The sequence below is a fragment of the Mucor velutinosus genome, assembly GCF_035048745.1.
Source record: "Mucor velutinosus strain NIH1002 chromosome Unknown tig00001544, whole genome shotgun sequence".
NCBI classification, from domain to species: Eukaryota; Fungi; Mucoromycota; class Mucoromycetes; order Mucorales; family Mucoraceae; genus Mucor; species Mucor velutinosus.
Genome location: NW_027041908.1, coordinates 2224528 through 2241615, shown reverse-complemented (window position 1 = coordinate 2241615; position 17088 = coordinate 2224528). Strand labels below are relative to the sequence as shown.

Sequence of the window (17088 nt, the reverse complement as noted above, 5' to 3'; positions counted from 1 at the left end):
AATGTCGAAATATAGGTTGCCATGGTAACAAATTGCTGTCAAATGGGTACCTGGTTGCCATAGATACCACATGCCAGAGTCGCCCTTGACATGTTAAGCTCGATAAAGGGTTATTTTTCATCATTGATTGAGTAACAATCAAGAAAACTTAATTACAAAATGCGGAAAAAATTTGTGAGGAAGAGGAAATGCAACAACGTTTCAGAACCATTAGAGGGTATTGAGTGATTAAGCCAACGGAGGATTGTTTGGTGCAGATCAAGTTTTTAGAGAATCAGATGCCAAGATTCTATCGCAATCGTTACAACACCCATGGATAGACAGTGCCAGTGCATGATCCAAAAATACAAATTCAAACTGGCACGTTGGTTAAATTATTCAGGTGGATGTTGGGCTTTTACTGTAGGACATGTATCTATTACATGCAAATATAGAGCACCAGAATGGTTAACTTCGCTGCTTGAAGTTTTTTAGGTTTGCATCAAATACGCATTGGCAGCCTGTCAAAAACAAATGGACTATAGATTGATTTGATACTTGCCATTTGGTTTTATTCTTCCCAATTTGGAACATCAGGCAACTTCGATATGGAATTGAGAAGATTTCACATTAAAAGGGCGCATGGGTTGCCAAACGGGTAAAAGAAGGGATCTCATAATATAAGGAAGTCTTACAGAAATTTGGGATAATTTTTTTCTTCTTCCCTGTACATCCCTCTCTTCTTTAGGTCTATTGTATCTTTTGTGAACACTTGCTCTCAAATCAATACACAATTGACACATTTCGCACACACAAAGACATACAAAATGAGTCTTCGCAGTAACACTGAAAAGAGCAAAACCAAAGAGGAATGCGATCCCAAGACAATCATTGATCCTCATGAGGAGTTGTTTGAACCACATGAAGAAATTTCGGACGAATCCGAACATACCGGAAAGGCCACATCCTTTGTGTACATGCTTGTCATTGCTGTTTGCGTTGGCGGTTTCTTGGCAGGTTACGATACCGGTGGTATGTGCTGAGGATGTGTATAGATCCTGCTCATGTACTCACTTACACACTGTTCACAGTCATTTCGGGTGCTTTAACACTGCTCCAACAGGATTTCGACATGAGTAACACTGAGAAAGAGCTAATTGTTGGTGGTACGACATTTGGTGCCATTTTTGGTGGTTTCTTCTCAGGTCTGGTAAGTTTATATTATGTGTTTGGTAAACAAGATCTAACTTTAAATCAAAAAGCTCACTGATAGATTCGGAAGAAAGGTTTGTGCGACATTTATATACAAACAACAGCATTCAACTCATGATATACTTTAGATTTTGGTCATTGTTTCGTCTGTCATCTTCATTGCTGGTGCTTTAATTCTTGCTTTAGCTCCTAGTTATGGCGTACTTTTGTTTGGAAGGGTGGTGGTGGGTCTTGCCGTCGGTATTGCCTCCATGATTGTGCCAGTGTATGTCAGTGAATTATCGCCCAAGCACCTGAGAGGTAGATTGAATACCTTGAATACCCTTGTTCTCACATTCGGTCAAGTATTTGCTTATGCCATGAACATTGCTCTTGCTAAAGTGCCAAATGGATGGCGTTACATGTTTGGTATTGCTGGTATTCCCGCTCTCTTCCAGTTTTGTGTGATGCCTTTTCTCCCCGAGAGTCCTCGTCGTTTGATTGCAGTTGGTAAATTAGATCAAGCAAGGAGTGCTTACCGTAAAGTCTATGGTGATTCTGTCACTGAGGTGTTTATTGAGAGAGAGATCAAGATGATTGATGACGATATTCACGCTTGCCGATCCGGTTCATTCAAAGACTTCTTGCACAGAGATAATTTCATGCCTTTAATCATCGGTAAGAAAGACACGACTATATGATGATTGAAATCTAACATTGTCTATTTGTTCATTTAGCTTGTATATTGCAAGCTGCCCAACAATTGTCAGGTTTCAATGCTGCCATGTATTACGCTGCCACTATTTTGCAAATGGCAGGTTTCAGAGATAGCCAAGGTTCTACTAGTGTTGCTATTATTGTTGCAGCTACCAACATGGTCTTCACTGCTGTTGCTATCTCTGTAATTGACAAGTTTGGTCGTAGAAAGATGCTTCTTATCACCATGTTGGTTATGATCGGCGGCTTAATCGCTCTTGGCGCGACATTTGCAGCACAACAAGGATTCATAACACAACAGCCAACTTGCGCTGGTTATGCTACTCATTGTGCACGATGCGTACTCGATTCTAACTGTGGATGGTCTATTTCACAAAATACATGTATCTTTAGTGAAGGGAACCTCGAAGATATTCTTCAAACTGCTTCGGGTTGTCCTTCTGAACCTAGAGATAAAGCCATCACTGGCGTCTTATTGACTTTCTTGATCATTTATGTTGCAAGCTATGCTCTTGGTCTCGGTTATATCCCTTGGTTGGCTCAGTCGGAAATGTTCTCCATGTCCATTCGCGGTAAAGCTAATGGTGTTGCTACTGCAGTGAATTGGATCTGTAATTTGATCATCTCAACTTCCTTTTTATCAATGACTGAGGCAATGACTACTGCTGGTACTTTTTGGTTTTATGCTGGTTTATCCATTATTCTGTGGGGATTGCTACTTAAATTGATGCCAGAGGTAGGTATTATTCATTTGAAGTTGAGTTTGATTACTAACGGCATCATGTTTTATATTAGACATCTGGAAAGACCTTGGAAGAGATCCACGAATATTTCCTCAAAATTTAGATAAATACTATATACTTTTAGTTCTCTATGTTATGCCAGAAGGGCTGCAACTGTCTATAAAGATTAAGATGTTCTTGATAGGTAAACATGTCTATGTTGTGCAACAACATGGACTATGATAATTGAATTGTATATTAGCCATCAAGATGCTGAAGTTGATCAGATATGATAGACGCAGTAGAAGATGAATCGCTACTTTGACATCCAGAATTTAGTATAAACAGGACATCTCTCATCTTCATTAATAAATCTCTAGTTTCTGTGTCTGATCTTATTCAAATAGGTCTTTTCTTGTTTTTGTGATTCTTTTTTATAAAATTTGTGTTTATTGATTGATCCGCGTACACTAAGAGTAATAGGTCAGGGTGAAGAGGCGGGTGCAATTGAGAAATGAATAATAAAAATATAAATGAGAACTAAATTTTTGTGATATCAAACATTTCTTACAAGCTATAAATTATAATCCATTTATTCTTTATGCTTAACACTCTGCCTTTTTCTTGATTTGTTAAGCTGTCAATTGTTCGCGTTTCAATTTTTTGTCACCGTAATGAGGACAAACAATTTAACTAAAGGGTTGTTCTCGGGTTTGGGTGATTGAAGGCCCTTTTGCAAGCATAAAGGTCGACCGAATCTTTGGTATCTGGTTTCAGTAAATCCATGATTGAGGTTTATTCTCAAAATAAGATTTCCGTATCATCATAACATAATAAATGTTCGGTCCCTAGACACTTTTACAATCCTAATATGAAAACTGCGTTGCTAGGCATTTTGTCAGGCATGGTTCATATATGATTAATGATTTTACAATCAATCAACAAAAGCCACTGTTATTTCTACTCTCTTTTCTCTGCTCAATGCTGTCAACGTTTTCTTTGAATGACGATCTAAAGCCCCAGAAATTTCCCTGTTTACTGCAGATATTTTATGCAGCCCATGAATCGTCAATGTCAAGACTAACGTTATTAAATATAGAATGCAAGAAAATAGCATGATAAAAGATAGTGTTATGACTTCCCACCTACTTTCCATACTCTTCAAAGGCATCTATTACTGTATTGCCTTCATGATGAAAAGGGCTTTGAGTTTGCCAGCAAGCCCCACCAGCCCCATCAGCCCCATCAGCCCCACCAGCCCCACCAGCCCCAACAGCTCCACCAGCTCCACCAGCTCCACCAGCCAAAATGAATTCCAACTCAGATTTATAGTCTGTTCCAGATTGGCCAGATTTTGATTGTTCTTCGACTCGATTGAACTATTTTTGCAAATTCGACTAAGTAAAATATAATGACCACCCTATGCTTCTTTAAGCTTTCTTGGAGGGCTTTTCAAGGTGCATCCAATGATACCGAGTAAGATAAATGTTTTGAATAAACTTATTGAATAATTTACGAGAATATGAAAAGAGGTTTCTGGCCAAAAAGTCGAAATTTTACATATCAAAGTCTCACAAACATGATTTCAGGAGTTACGTTAGATCAATAGAAACATTTTGATTCAATATATGCCTTAGTAAAAGTTTTCGTTATCAAGGTAAAAAATGCGATTATTTGATTTTCGAAGAAAACCATGAGGGGTACCTCATGCTTTTTGGTCAAATTTTGACCATGTTTTTTCTGTCCCCAAAAAGTCGAGCAAAGGTGGCAGTAAGTAACTGCCGGATGAGAGCAATTGTTTGGTGCTATTCTGACCATCTAAAACGGCCCTGAACGCAAGAAACCGCAGCTCAAATGCATTCAGATTTTGCTGTATCAGGGACACTAAGGACTGAAAACGGGAAATACCAGCATGCTGCTAGTCCGTATATGGAGTAGTTATGTGTATATGGATGTAGAAAATCGCATAATAATTAGACCCAGGGATAATATGAAGTGTTTTCATGTGTAAGTAGAGGGCCAACATGAAAGTAGTAGTATTATGATAACATACGAAAGGGCAATCGGTAGCGCGAACTGCCGCTATGCAGATTGGTTTTCACCGAAGCGAGGCGAAGGTAGAGAGCCATCCGAAGAATAAACACTCGTACCTTTTGGTATGTTTCTCAATCAAACTGAGCCAAGAGAAGACGCAAAAAGCATCGTTCACGCTCATCACAGGTGTTTGGATGCTTAACAATGGCCTTGCGATCTACATTGGGGTACCTACACACACCTAGCTAGAAGAAGCGTGTTTCTCACGCTTCCCTCATTTTTATTAAAATTCAATCTATATAATTGCTTGATTTTTTATACAAGATGTAGAAAAACAAACAAACAAACAAACAAACGGATAATGTGATTTTGTGTATAGTTGCCCGCTCGTCCTTTTGTGCGTCCCTAAGCAAACTATTAAGACGACCTCTCTTTTATTCTTGCTAAGGTATCTCGGCCTCTGTTAAAGTAGAATAGCTCGAGTGCAATATTCTGTGTAAATATATGTCTAAAGTTGTATTTTGTGCTAAAAATACTTTCAAGATGCCTAGCTTCCATTTTAATCTTTAGAGATTGATGTGGATGCCTTTTGTTTATTACTGTGCTTTTATCAGAAGGAATAACATTGCCCTCAATTTGGTGCAGTTGGGCGTCAACAAGAGAATTAAGATTGCACTGCTGATTTCCAATAGCATACAAATAAACAAAGCGTAAATGCTCCTTTGCTGCTATTAGAAGCAAGTAAGTTATGTATATAGATCATAGCGAAAAGGCAGCGTTGATCTTGGTTGATGGCTTGAGTAAGCAGTACCTAAAGCCATAATGGATTTCATCGCGTGATAGTAGATATAAAGCTAATCTATACGCTCATCATGCTGCTCGGAGAATCCGATTGTATTCAGTCATAAGATGTTGTGAAAATTATAAAAAAAAATGTCGAGAGAAATAATATACCATGACAACAAGGAGGACAAAAATATCACAGGTTCAACTTTTTACTTTTTTTATTACGTTTAGATACTGCAGAATACTTTTTCGTTTTCATATCAGATGGTAGATCATAAATATTGGATGGACTTTGAGGGAGAAAGTGAGCTACATAGTAAATATATTAGAAGATGCTTTTTTCTTGATAGATGGAAGGGGATATTGATTGGCAGATTGATTGCCATCAAGTATACATGATTAAGTTAACATTAAATAGCAGTGGATAGAATATAGCAGATTGGTGGCTTTTTTAATGTGTGGATAATTTGAAAATGGGAGCCAAGTGTAGATTGAACGATATATAATATAGTTTCATTTTTTTTTGCGCTTGTTTGCTTTGCTTGAGGATAGTAGAGTGTAGAGCATTGGCTAGTATGATCCTGGAGATGATGTATGAGTTAGTTCAAGTGGCATTTCCACAAAATTTCAACAACATACAGAGATTGTGGCCACAATATGGGCACCATGTAGTAGAGTAATAAACTTTGTGTGTCAAACAGTAATTGCTGTTGCTGGTTGCCATGGATACAATGCCCGTGTGCTGTAAAAACTCGAGGTATTCATGTAATTTCTGGCACTTTCTTATTGATGTTGCTTCGAGATCGTTATTAGCTGCGGTATAATAATACATGATTGTTAAACTGATATTCAGTGATGTAAAAAATATCAGGTTTTGGAGAAGTGATCAATATTTGCTCCTAGTTAAAATCGATGATGGAAACAGCCAGCTCTGATTTTAAGGTTATCAACAAGAAAAAAGGCGTGAAAAGAAATGTAGAAGAGAGAAAAAAGAACAAAAAAGAAATGTGATTACAAACTAAGTATTCACATATTTTATACTTCCTGCTGCTGCTGCATCACCATGATTTATTGTGGATATACGCGAACACGCTTTGCGCATAGTTTGGTGTGTGATTTGTCTCTTTATTGTCTCTCAAATATTACTGCAAAAAGCAAATGTATCTCATTGTCTTTTGTGTTTAAACTGATGACCCAATAGCACATTTCATCAGTTTGAATGAAACTCGTGCTTTCAAATACAATTTGAGTTTTATAACTACACTTTTACATAACACCATCATCTCCACTGAGCGTTCACGTTGAATACATCTATTCACTTAGTAGAGAAACAATTAAATATTTACATTTAATCTCATTTTCATATTTTTGCATCAAATTCAAAAGCAGCTATTGTGCAGTAGTAATTTGATCATTCAGGAACAGGAACATCTAGCACACAATAGTTTGTTTTATTAGAGAAGAAATGTAGGATAGGGAGAAGAACAGAAATGTTGTGTTTCTTCACTGGTGCCTTTATATAGAAAAAGAACTGCTTCTATTACTGTTACACCTGGATGATTTGATACGTTTTTGGTATTGTGTGCGTGCATGTCTAGCTCTAAACGTCTATGCACGTCCATTCCAAAGTCTTGTGATCAAATGTTTTTCATTATGTAGGGTTTACGCAATGGACCTTGATGGGAAATTTTTTATTTTGTTATTGCAGTGGCAATGTCAAAAAGTAATCAAAGTAAGATATTATCCGGTTCATTCGATGCAAATGTGCAGCTCTTGAACGAGCCTTTGATAGGTCTCAAGCTATTTAGCAAGAAATATGGCGTGGAAGTAGAATTCATAGGCCAGATACAAGGTAGTGTTATTTGGATTACACAAAAAAGCCTTGACTTGCTTCAAATTTGTATATTCTTTATCAGCATACGAGTAGTTTGTATAATCAACCCGCGAAAAAAAAAAAAACGTATTCGGCAGCAAGCCTGTAGTACAATGCGTTATACGCAGTAATGGATATGCACTCATGACATATTTGCACAATCAGAAATAGGCTTCACGACCTTATCTCCAAGAATACTCTAAGAAATTGCATGTACTCGAGGCGGTTTGATTTAAATCTATGATTGCAAATATTGACATCTTGCAGTAATCATACACAAGATATCATATCTTGCATAACAATAGAGAAAAAGAAGGCGGACGATTCCAAGTTGCATCTGTTACACTTGCAACTAGATTTTTTTTTATGGTGCGGTTCTGATTATCTCTTTCAATTCATGGCATAGCTTACATGTAATCACACCCATTTTCGCAGCCTCAATAGCGAAATTTTTGATCGATAAACTATACAATTTCAACCCCATTTCTTCCAGAGATTATCATAGATAACAATCAATCATTACACAAACAAATGACTACCGCCAAAGAAATACATCTGACGTGTCCACGGATATTTGATAAGAGCCTATGAAATAAAAGCGTACATGTACATGCAAAAGATCTTTTACATGATAACATCCAAGTTTGGTTTACTGCGAAGTCTGACTACTCCTTCAAGAGACAAGTAAAATGCCAGGCTTGATACATCATCTGATGACTAATATTTACTGCTCATTGAAAGAGAAGAGCGCCATCTACTGGTTTTGCTATTCAAAGTGGGTACGGTGCATTATTCAAATTTTGTGTCCTGTGTATAACATCATTTACTGCTGCTGCCCCATACTCTACTATAATTAGTCGCTCACAGAAAGATCTGAGTCATAATAGTAAAAAATTTAATGGACTGGGAAGCTACTCATGTGCAACTCAAGAAACACACGTTACACCAAACGCCAATTTTAAAACAGCATAGTCGCTCTGTTGATTTTATCTTGATTAATCCGAAAAAAAAAGTATAAAAGCTGATAGATTTTCATATACGCGACTCTTTTTCTTTAGTGTATTCACATTAAATAAATTATATATAAAAATGGTTACTCAAGTTGGTATTAACGGGTAGGTTGCTGCTAAATTGATTTGAAACAACATTTGATGTTCCTGAATTGACTCATCTCACACATCCAATGTTCATTGTAGTTTCGGTCGTATTGGTCGTATTGTCCTTCGTGCTTCTCTTTCTAACCCTGAAGTCCAAGTTGTTGCTATCAACGATCCTTTCATCCCTTTGGAATACATGGTCTACATGTTCAAGTACGATTCCGTTCACGGTCGTTTCCAAGGTACTGTTGAGGCCAAGGATGGTAAGCTCGTTGTCAACGGTAAGGAGATTGCTGTCTTCTCTGAGCGTGACCCTGCTCAAATTCCTTGGGGTTCCGTCGAAGCTGCCTATGTTGTTGAGTCCACTGTAAGTTTATACACAATCACTCCCGAGAAAAATGCAATGTTAACATTGAACCCAGGGTGTCTTCACCTCTATTGATGCTGCTTCTGCCCATCTTCAAGGTGGTGCCAAGAAGGTTATCATCTCTGCTCCTTCTGGTGATGCCCCCATGTTTGTCTGTGGTGTCAACCTCGACAAGTACACCTCTGATCTCAAGGTCATCTCCAATGCCTCTTGTACCACCAACTGTTTGGCTCCCCTTGCCAAGGTTATCAATGATAACTTTGGTATCGTTGAAGGTTTGATGACCACTGTCCATGCTACTACTGCTACCCAAAAGACTGTCGATGGTCCCTCCAACAAGGACTGGCGTGGTGGTCGTGGTGCTGGTGCCAACATCATCCCCTCCTCCACTGGTGCCGCCAAGGCAGTCGGTAAGGTCATCCCTGAACTTAACGGTAAGCTCACTGGTATGGCTTTCCGCGTCCCTACCCCTGATGTCTCTGTCGTTGATCTCACTGTCAGATTGGAAAAGGTAAGCAGGTCTGTTCGATACATCAAGTAACAAAGGCTGACATTTGCTTATTCATTAGGGTGCTAGCTACGAAGAAATTAAGGATGTCATTAAGAAGGCCTCTGAGAACGAGTTGAAGGGTATCCTCGGTTATACTAACGACCAAGTTGTCTCCAGTATGTTCATCTTTCCATATATACTAGCTATATGATGCCAAACAGTATGCTAATATTCTTTTTTCTTTTTCTAGCCGATTTCGTTGGAGAGTTATGGTAGGAGAATGCATGAAATTTATCGTTTAAAGTGCTTACTAACATTGATATGAACAGCTCTTCCGTCTTCGATGCTGCTGCCGGTATTGCTCTTAACGACAAGTTCGTTAAGCTCGTCTCCTGGTACGATAACGAATTCGGTTACTCCAACCGTGTCATCGATCTTTTGGCCTATGCTGCCAAGGTTGATGCTGCCGCTCAATAAATATATTGACAATGCCTATATCTTGTTTCATATTAAAAATTTCTCAATTGTTTTATAAATAAAATTTCTCGAATTTACATACAAAAATCATCGTCTCAGTAACATTGTGTACACAACTAGTATGTTCTCTTGGTCGGATATATCTTTATCAGTCATCTTCACTGATCTTCACATGTAATGGCTGTAGACGTCTTTTACAAAGGTACACGTCGGAGACAAATTGCGTGCTCCGTTATTTGCTTTACCCATCCTTCCCCACATTCTCAGGTCTGTGAGCACTCGTGAGAAAAAACGAGGGATCCATCCGGTTTCCTCCACTTACGTTTGCTCTAATAGTATACTTCCATGTGCTTCTCTAAACTCGATCTTCATATAAGAGTTTTGTGTGCTGTAGTAGATCGCAATGGCTTACTTTGTTATTGATCAGTCATCGTCATAAAAGTACGCACTGTCATGGTTTCGGTTCTTACCGGGATTCATTTGTAATTGTGCCTTTTGAAGCCTCAGAGACGTTTCTTTTGCTACTGCTACACCATTAAATTGATTTCGGAGGCCACTAAACACGCACATACCAAACTAAATACATGTTTAAGGTTGAAAAGGGTAAAACCGTAACTGACGTTCTCGGAGAGCTGATATTTTCATCCGTGAAAAACCTCCACTGATCTTCTTTCGACATGTTCACATACATTTCTAGTGGTGCTTGCAGACGAAATATTATATGATGTAATATCACTATAGCTTTAAGAGGTAAGATGCTTGGTCATCTTGGCCATCATAGTAGAGCTTGCTGGATTGTGTAGCATATTTCAGGACCAGGTAGACAACTACATTCAAATGCTGCTTATTCGCGCTCTAGATTATTAATCATTTCCGCATGAAACCAGAATATCATATTAATGACCAAGATCGTTGAACTAGCAGTTTGGTAACGTAACCTCACCTGGCTTGATTGTACTTGGATACAGCCATTTTGTTCCTAGATCAACGACATTGCCATTGGCCGCTGTTTGGCAAGATTCGTCAATACACAATCTACCATTGACGTTAGTCCATTTAGATCATCGTTATAACAGTTGTGTCTGATGAATAACCAGAGCTATAACCTACATTGTTATCAGTTCAAGCACAAATCATATCAGATCATAAAATTTGACATGAAACAGGATTCAGTTACGGTCCTAGTTACGGTATGTTCAGGATAATAATAGGTGGGATTTTTTATCCTATCACTCAGATCAACCCATTGAACACCTTATCTTCACATCAAATCCCTCACTTCAAATTGTATATAAACCCTCTCATCTCTAATGTAATAAACGACATTCTTTACCTGATTAATTTTCATGCTCTTTTTCTAAATAATTTATTTCTGATAAATCATCTAGCATCAGTAATATAGAAGAGTTTGGAATAGCTATACTCCTCTTTTCGTAAAATGCACAGCAAACCTTTGACCCATTGCTAAACCACAACGAAGCAAGGTACCACCAAGCGGCACTAAATACAACGTTTTAAAGCATCCCATCTATTGATCTATTACTCTTAATGGCTCGTAACTAACAAAATTTTATATGATGTTCAATAATTGGTTTTATTGCAATAATTCACCGACTAAGCGGGTGTCCTCACATTGCCAGTTTGGCGTGCAAAGACATGTGAATAAGTGGGGGATAAGACGTACCTATAAAAAAGTAAGAGGTCAAAAAAATTGCTGATAGATCCCAGTGAAAAGGCCAACTTACTTATCAGGGTTTTGAACTCGACTGAAAGGAGGCAACACCTTGTTGTCAAGTGAGGCCAGTGCCGAAAAACCAATGAGGGCAATGTTACTCGCTCCTTGCTCATCACGATTCATGGTAGTTTGTTTAGCCAGCCTTTTTGGACACTCAGGGTTAAAGCATGTAACGGCACCGAGGTTCCTCTTCATTCTATTATCCTCATCACGCACCAGTTGTTTCTGTGTCTCCTTGAAACATGAGCAGCAAATTTTTGTAGAATTGTATTCGTCCACCAATCTGACTGTGCTTCTTGTGGACAGCATTAACATGTACGGCTTCATACTTCGAGTGCTGTGGCCACGGAGGTACTGAGTATTGCGATGCCAGTTTCCTATGAAGGAAACCATCTTTGGCTTGTTGAAGGTGGACATGGTTGCAGCAGATCTGGCTTCACTGGCTACCAAATGTTGGTGAAGTTTCTTCAAGCGGATTCGTCCAGTTGCCCTTCTTTTCTGTAGCTTCTTGACTGATGACTTCTTCCTCCTCTTTCGCCTATTGGAGAGGACAGCATTATCGACTTTGCTGGTTGTCATTTCATACTTGACAAATGTTTCTTCGTTTCCAAGAGTGGTTGCAGTGTCAGAATACTCTTGCAGCATTTGAAACCGATTGATCGACTCAAAAAGAGTGAGAGAAGCCACGAGAAACGAATAATTCCTAAACACTGGCACTGATGTCGTCAATAATTGCAATGGGCTTGACACTCTTGCTCAAACCACAATCAAATAAATCAACAGCTTTGATGTCAAAGAAAGACATCTTTTTCTGCGTCGCATGTTGGATGAGGATAACATTACCATCTCTGAGATTGGACATATAGCGGAATACCGCATAGGCAATGTATTGTGTATATCATTCTACCACAGCTCAGATTTCGTATGATACCTTGTTACAGAGTATGGCACTTGATTCCATAAGCACAGTACTTGGTGATGGCTATTAGATATTGACAAGTCTCATGTATTTTGCTTGCCTGAACATTTACACGAGGCACGTTTTATGATTATTGAATAGTGCATGCCTCTTTTTTTTTTTAACTTCAAGAGATCTCGCAGCTTTTTTCAGGCACCAAATCAACATTATTGAACATAGTAGAATAGGTCTTGACAAAAATCACCTTTTATAACTCTATTAAACCACTGCTTGAAGAATAATCACCTTATATGTTAATGTTTGGATGAAAGCTTGTTCTGTTCTTAAATTGGTCACATACAAGTTTACAATAGAATGCAATTGTGTCCCGCAACATTTTATTGCCACCAAAAAGCGACAAGTTGAGTTAGGTTGTGCCTTAATAATCCGAGGACACAAATTGTGTCCTAGCAGTGTCCTTCGCCCTATCCAATAATGATGTGGTGTGTGATCCTTAATTTCCACATCTTGGATTGTTATTCTCGTTGAAGTCTGCACCTATACCATTTTTTCTCAATGCCCAAGGTGCAAATAAAAAAGACAGGTATGCAATGAGTTAGTGGCCCTAGAGTCGTTGCTTGATCTGCCATTCTATCCATGTACCCCATGATAGCGCATTTGGTCAGAAACATGTTAATGAAAGGATGGATGTCGTACTTACTTTAATGAGTAGGAGGTACTTTTGCCCAGATTCGTCAATGAGATTGCCTGGATTAATGTAAACTGAAGTTAACAATGTGTACAAATGAATAAAAGACAATGGTATATGCCGTTTTTCAAAATGATTTGAGATATTTTCAAATTAAAGCCGTAAAAAAATGATCCCGCATAGCAGGCACCTACTAGCGCCTCATGCTATATCAGAAAAAAGGTCAGTCCTACACGGGATCGAAACCACAACCTTCAAATATATCTAGACGTTTTGACTACTACGATATAGCCTCTCCCAGTTATCGCAATGATTGCATAACTATATTGTGAGATTTATAAAGCAACTTCTTGTAAAATTTTCTATAATCTGACAAAAGAAGAAAGTTGTTATATGTGATGGATAATATCGTAGTACAACTGTAGGTCGAAACACCCTGTGCTTCTATCACTAGCTAGATATTAGTATTACGATGCATACTTGCACACTTCAGACGCTTTAATGTACCAATTTCAATAGTAGTCGTCGTTTCTAGTCCCTAGCAACTCCACCGACTCAAAATGCGCATGGAATGGTGCCACTATTGGTAGTTTTTCTACAGCTTGTACACAAATAAGGCTGTATTCAGATATTTTAAGAGGATTTAAAGGAAATCATGTACGACGTTTGCACAATTTACACGAAGCAGTATTCATTGTGTAGATTTAACAATTGCCTATTGTTTGATATCTTACTCAAAGCTGTAGCATTAGTTCTAATGGATTACAGTGATCAATAGGCTAGCGCCTGCCAAATTGTCAGTAACTTTAGTAGGAACTGAATCAAATAAGAAGAAAAGTATAAAATTGTGGATAGATTTTATGGCCATCCTGGAAATTTATTATGTGTATTGGTGAAACGGGATTGTATATAGTATAAGTCTGCAGCACATAGTGTATCTGCAGCAAGTAGTATCACAAGTATAGCTTTATGTGTCTGGTAGGGTGAATCGTAAATTGCACATCTGAAGCAGAAAGCTCATATTGCATCGGTCTTGGTGCTTATCCAAATATGACAAACATCCTTAGCCAATGTCGGAATACAAGTAGAAATCTATAGCACCATCCATATCCGTGGTGCCATCTATAAGATACATCTTATATAGTATGAATCTTATAGTACTAGCATATCTGAAGTTCATATCCTCCTCCTTATACTATCATCAAGTCGTATCTTACATCTAATCCAATGCACAACACATTGTTTATATATAAACCTGGTAACTGGATGAACTGTCGGAATGCAGATCACAGTGGATGTATTCCACACATGTGATGGTCAAGTCTACGAAATAAATTCAGGGCATTGTATGACTCGTGCTGGCAAACAAAAAAAAAGTTTATATGCCCCATTGTAGCAAAAGTTGGCTTTGAGCGATCGATTTTGGACAATTTGGCTGGAGCTGACCTTTTCGGCAGTGTAGGCCCCTGAAACCATTTAAACCTAATTTCACTACAATCTCTTGGTGTCGAACCTTGCATTACGGATGTGGAATACATCCACTATGATCTGCATTCCGACAGATCATCCAGTTACCAGATTTAGATATAAACTATCTGTGCACTGGATTAGATGTACGACATCGATTTATACTATAAGAAGATATGGACTTCAGATACGCTAGTACTATTAGATTCATACTATATAAGATATAGGCTATAGATGGCACCACGGACATGGATGGCACTATAGACTTATACTTGTATTCCGACATTGACTACGGATGTTTACCATATCTGGATAGACACCAAGATTAATGCAATATGAGCTTGTTGCTTCAGATGTGCACTTTATGATCCACGCTATAAGACACATGCTTATATCCGCGATACTAGCTACAGATACTTTATGTACTACAGACTTGGACTATATATGAGACATGCTATAGACATGCATACGATATAATATAGACATGCCATATATCCAGATACATGCTAAAGATGTATGCTCAGCGATATACACTCAGATATGTACTATTGATATAGACTAAGAAGACTGTACCTATCGAATACATGCTACTAGATCGATATTAATTATCCTTATAGAAACGATAGATCAGGGTACTCTGGATGAGAGTCTAATTATTCATCCAGGCAAGGCTAAATCATGATTAGACATTAGTTGATCTGAGTTGACTTATTTGTCAATCTAATTAACAGAACTTTTATCCATTGTTATAGTATATAAGAAGGATCATCTACCTGGCAAGTAGAGGGACTTCAGTTTACTTTACACCTGTCAGTTTGATAATAAAACATAATACCTTTATCAAGTTGACATTACTGTTTTTTTTATTCTTTTTTTTCCGTGAATTTTAGTCTATAAAGCCTCAAATTCCACACTGAGGTTCACCAGATGTGATAAGCGTTGTACAAGATAAATTGCTACTTTGGCATTCAAAACTTAGTATAAATAGAATAACTCTTGTCTTCATCAATAAATCTTTAGTTTTTGTGTCTGATCTTATTCAAATAAGTCTTTTCTTGTTTTTATAATATCGAACATTTTTTTATAAGCTACAAATAATAATCCTTTTATTCTTTGTGCTTAACACACATGCTGAAACCTGATGATAAAAGACACATGCTTGGCGAAGCATTCGGTATTGCTGGGAGGATTTAGTAGTATTGAGTGTACTACTGTACCTATAATATAATAACGTTTTTCACATAATAAATTCAATAAACGTCCCCCATATAGAGCTGTGTAACCGATATCAGATCAAATCACTGCACCTTATGTTATTTCGAATAAGGAAGAATTGAAATTGTATCTGTTTGGATACCCGTTTTATTACAAACACAAAATTATAATAAACGACAGATCAATAGAAGATCAACTAGTTGTAGCCCTTCGCTGCTTCAACCTCTTAGCCAATCAGATTGCTTGAATACTCCGCTGACATAAAAAAAATTTTGCGAGGGTTTCCCCCTGTTTTGATGTGAGGCAAAATTTTAAGCGCCGCTATAATAGCAATATAGCCGCTGCTATCATCAAACTTCCCCCAGGTGCTAGAGCATGTCTTACTTACATCATCTAGCTTTAGATTCAGGCGTTGAGACTCTCAATTATCACTAAAGTAAGTAGCGATAACCAAGTGGAGGCGGCCTATCTACCTCCTAGCCTCGGATAAAGTCTTGTTGAGCTTCAGGGATAGGCGCATCCACACAACGTAAAAAAGTATGCTTCAAAAGAAACATAATAAAAGGAACAAATGAACATAATACTACAAGAGTATAGTAATATTATGTAGACAAAAAAAGAGACACTCACGCGAAGTGAGTCAAAGAAAAGTATAAAAAATACAACATCAAAGATGTTCAAAAAAGCTCGTTGTTCTTGTTGCAATAAAAATGCATACATGAGCAACGTGCATGGTAGTAATAGTCTGATGTAAAGCAACATGGCACAAATACGCACAACTGCAAAAGCAAAAGTGGTATTATAAGTTTGCAATACGACATAATGACTAATGTTGTTTCATGTGAAGCCACAGAGGAAACACCACCAACAAAAGAAAAAGAAGAAGAAAAAGTGCAACAAGGCAAACATCATGAATGCATTATCACGAGAAAGGACGCAAAAATATAAGCGTTCAAAGAAGTTTTATATCATTGCGGCCAGAAGAAAGAAGATACTTACCACTTACCACAGCCACAGATAGACCAGAAAAGTATAGGCAATAATCACCGGAGACAGACCAGAGAACGAGCATGCACCAAATACAGCAGACCAGCAGGAAAGACCAGAATAGCAGCAGCAGCAGCAGCAACACCGGCATCATGGAAAAACTAAAGAACTTGAAACGCCATCAGCAGAGAGCAGACAAAGATCAAAGAAATTACTTACCACGTATCACCACCAGAGATAGACCAGATATTACGCAATCACCGGATATAAACCAGAGAACGAGCATGCACCAGATACAGTAGACCAGGAAAGACCAGATTAGCAGCAGCAGCAGCAGCAGCAAC

General features: G+C 38.0%; 3 protein-coding genes across 3 annotated transcripts; 2 read left to right on the top strand and 1 right to left on the bottom strand.

Moving 5' to 3' along the window:
- Positions 1 to 806: 806 nt before the first annotated feature.
- On the top strand, positions 807 to 2733 carry UBP1_2 (ubiquitin-specific protease ubp1; the record flags this gene model as incomplete). The annotated part of the gene is made up of 6 exons (XM_064825296.1): positions 807 to 1011; positions 1071 to 1189; positions 1242 to 1265; positions 1320 to 1848; positions 1908 to 2623; positions 2683 to 2733. The coding sequence occupies 6 exons, from the start codon at positions 807 to 809 to the stop codon at positions 2731 to 2733; spliced, it is 1644 nt and encodes a 547-aa protein (XP_064680673.1).
- A 5658-nt stretch (positions 2734 to 8391) lies between these two features.
- Positions 8392 to 9733, top strand: ATC70_006013 (uncharacterized protein; the record flags this gene model as incomplete). Its single annotated transcript, XM_064825295.1, has 6 exons — positions 8392 to 8417; positions 8499 to 8766; positions 8822 to 9277; positions 9336 to 9432; positions 9507 to 9528; positions 9586 to 9733. 6 exons carry the CDS (start codon positions 8392 to 8394, stop codon positions 9731 to 9733), a joined length of 1017 nt encoding a protein of 338 aa, XP_064680672.1.
- Positions 9734 to 11474: 1741 nt separating this feature from the next.
- On the bottom strand, positions 11475 to 12113 carry ESC4 (regulator of Ty1 Transposition; the record flags this gene model as incomplete). Its single annotated transcript, XM_064825294.1, has 1 exon — positions 11475 to 12113. The coding sequence occupies one exon, from the start codon at positions 12111 to 12113 to the stop codon at positions 11475 to 11477; it is 639 nt and encodes a 212-aa protein (XP_064680671.1).
- Positions 12114 to 17088: the final 4975 nt, after the last annotated feature.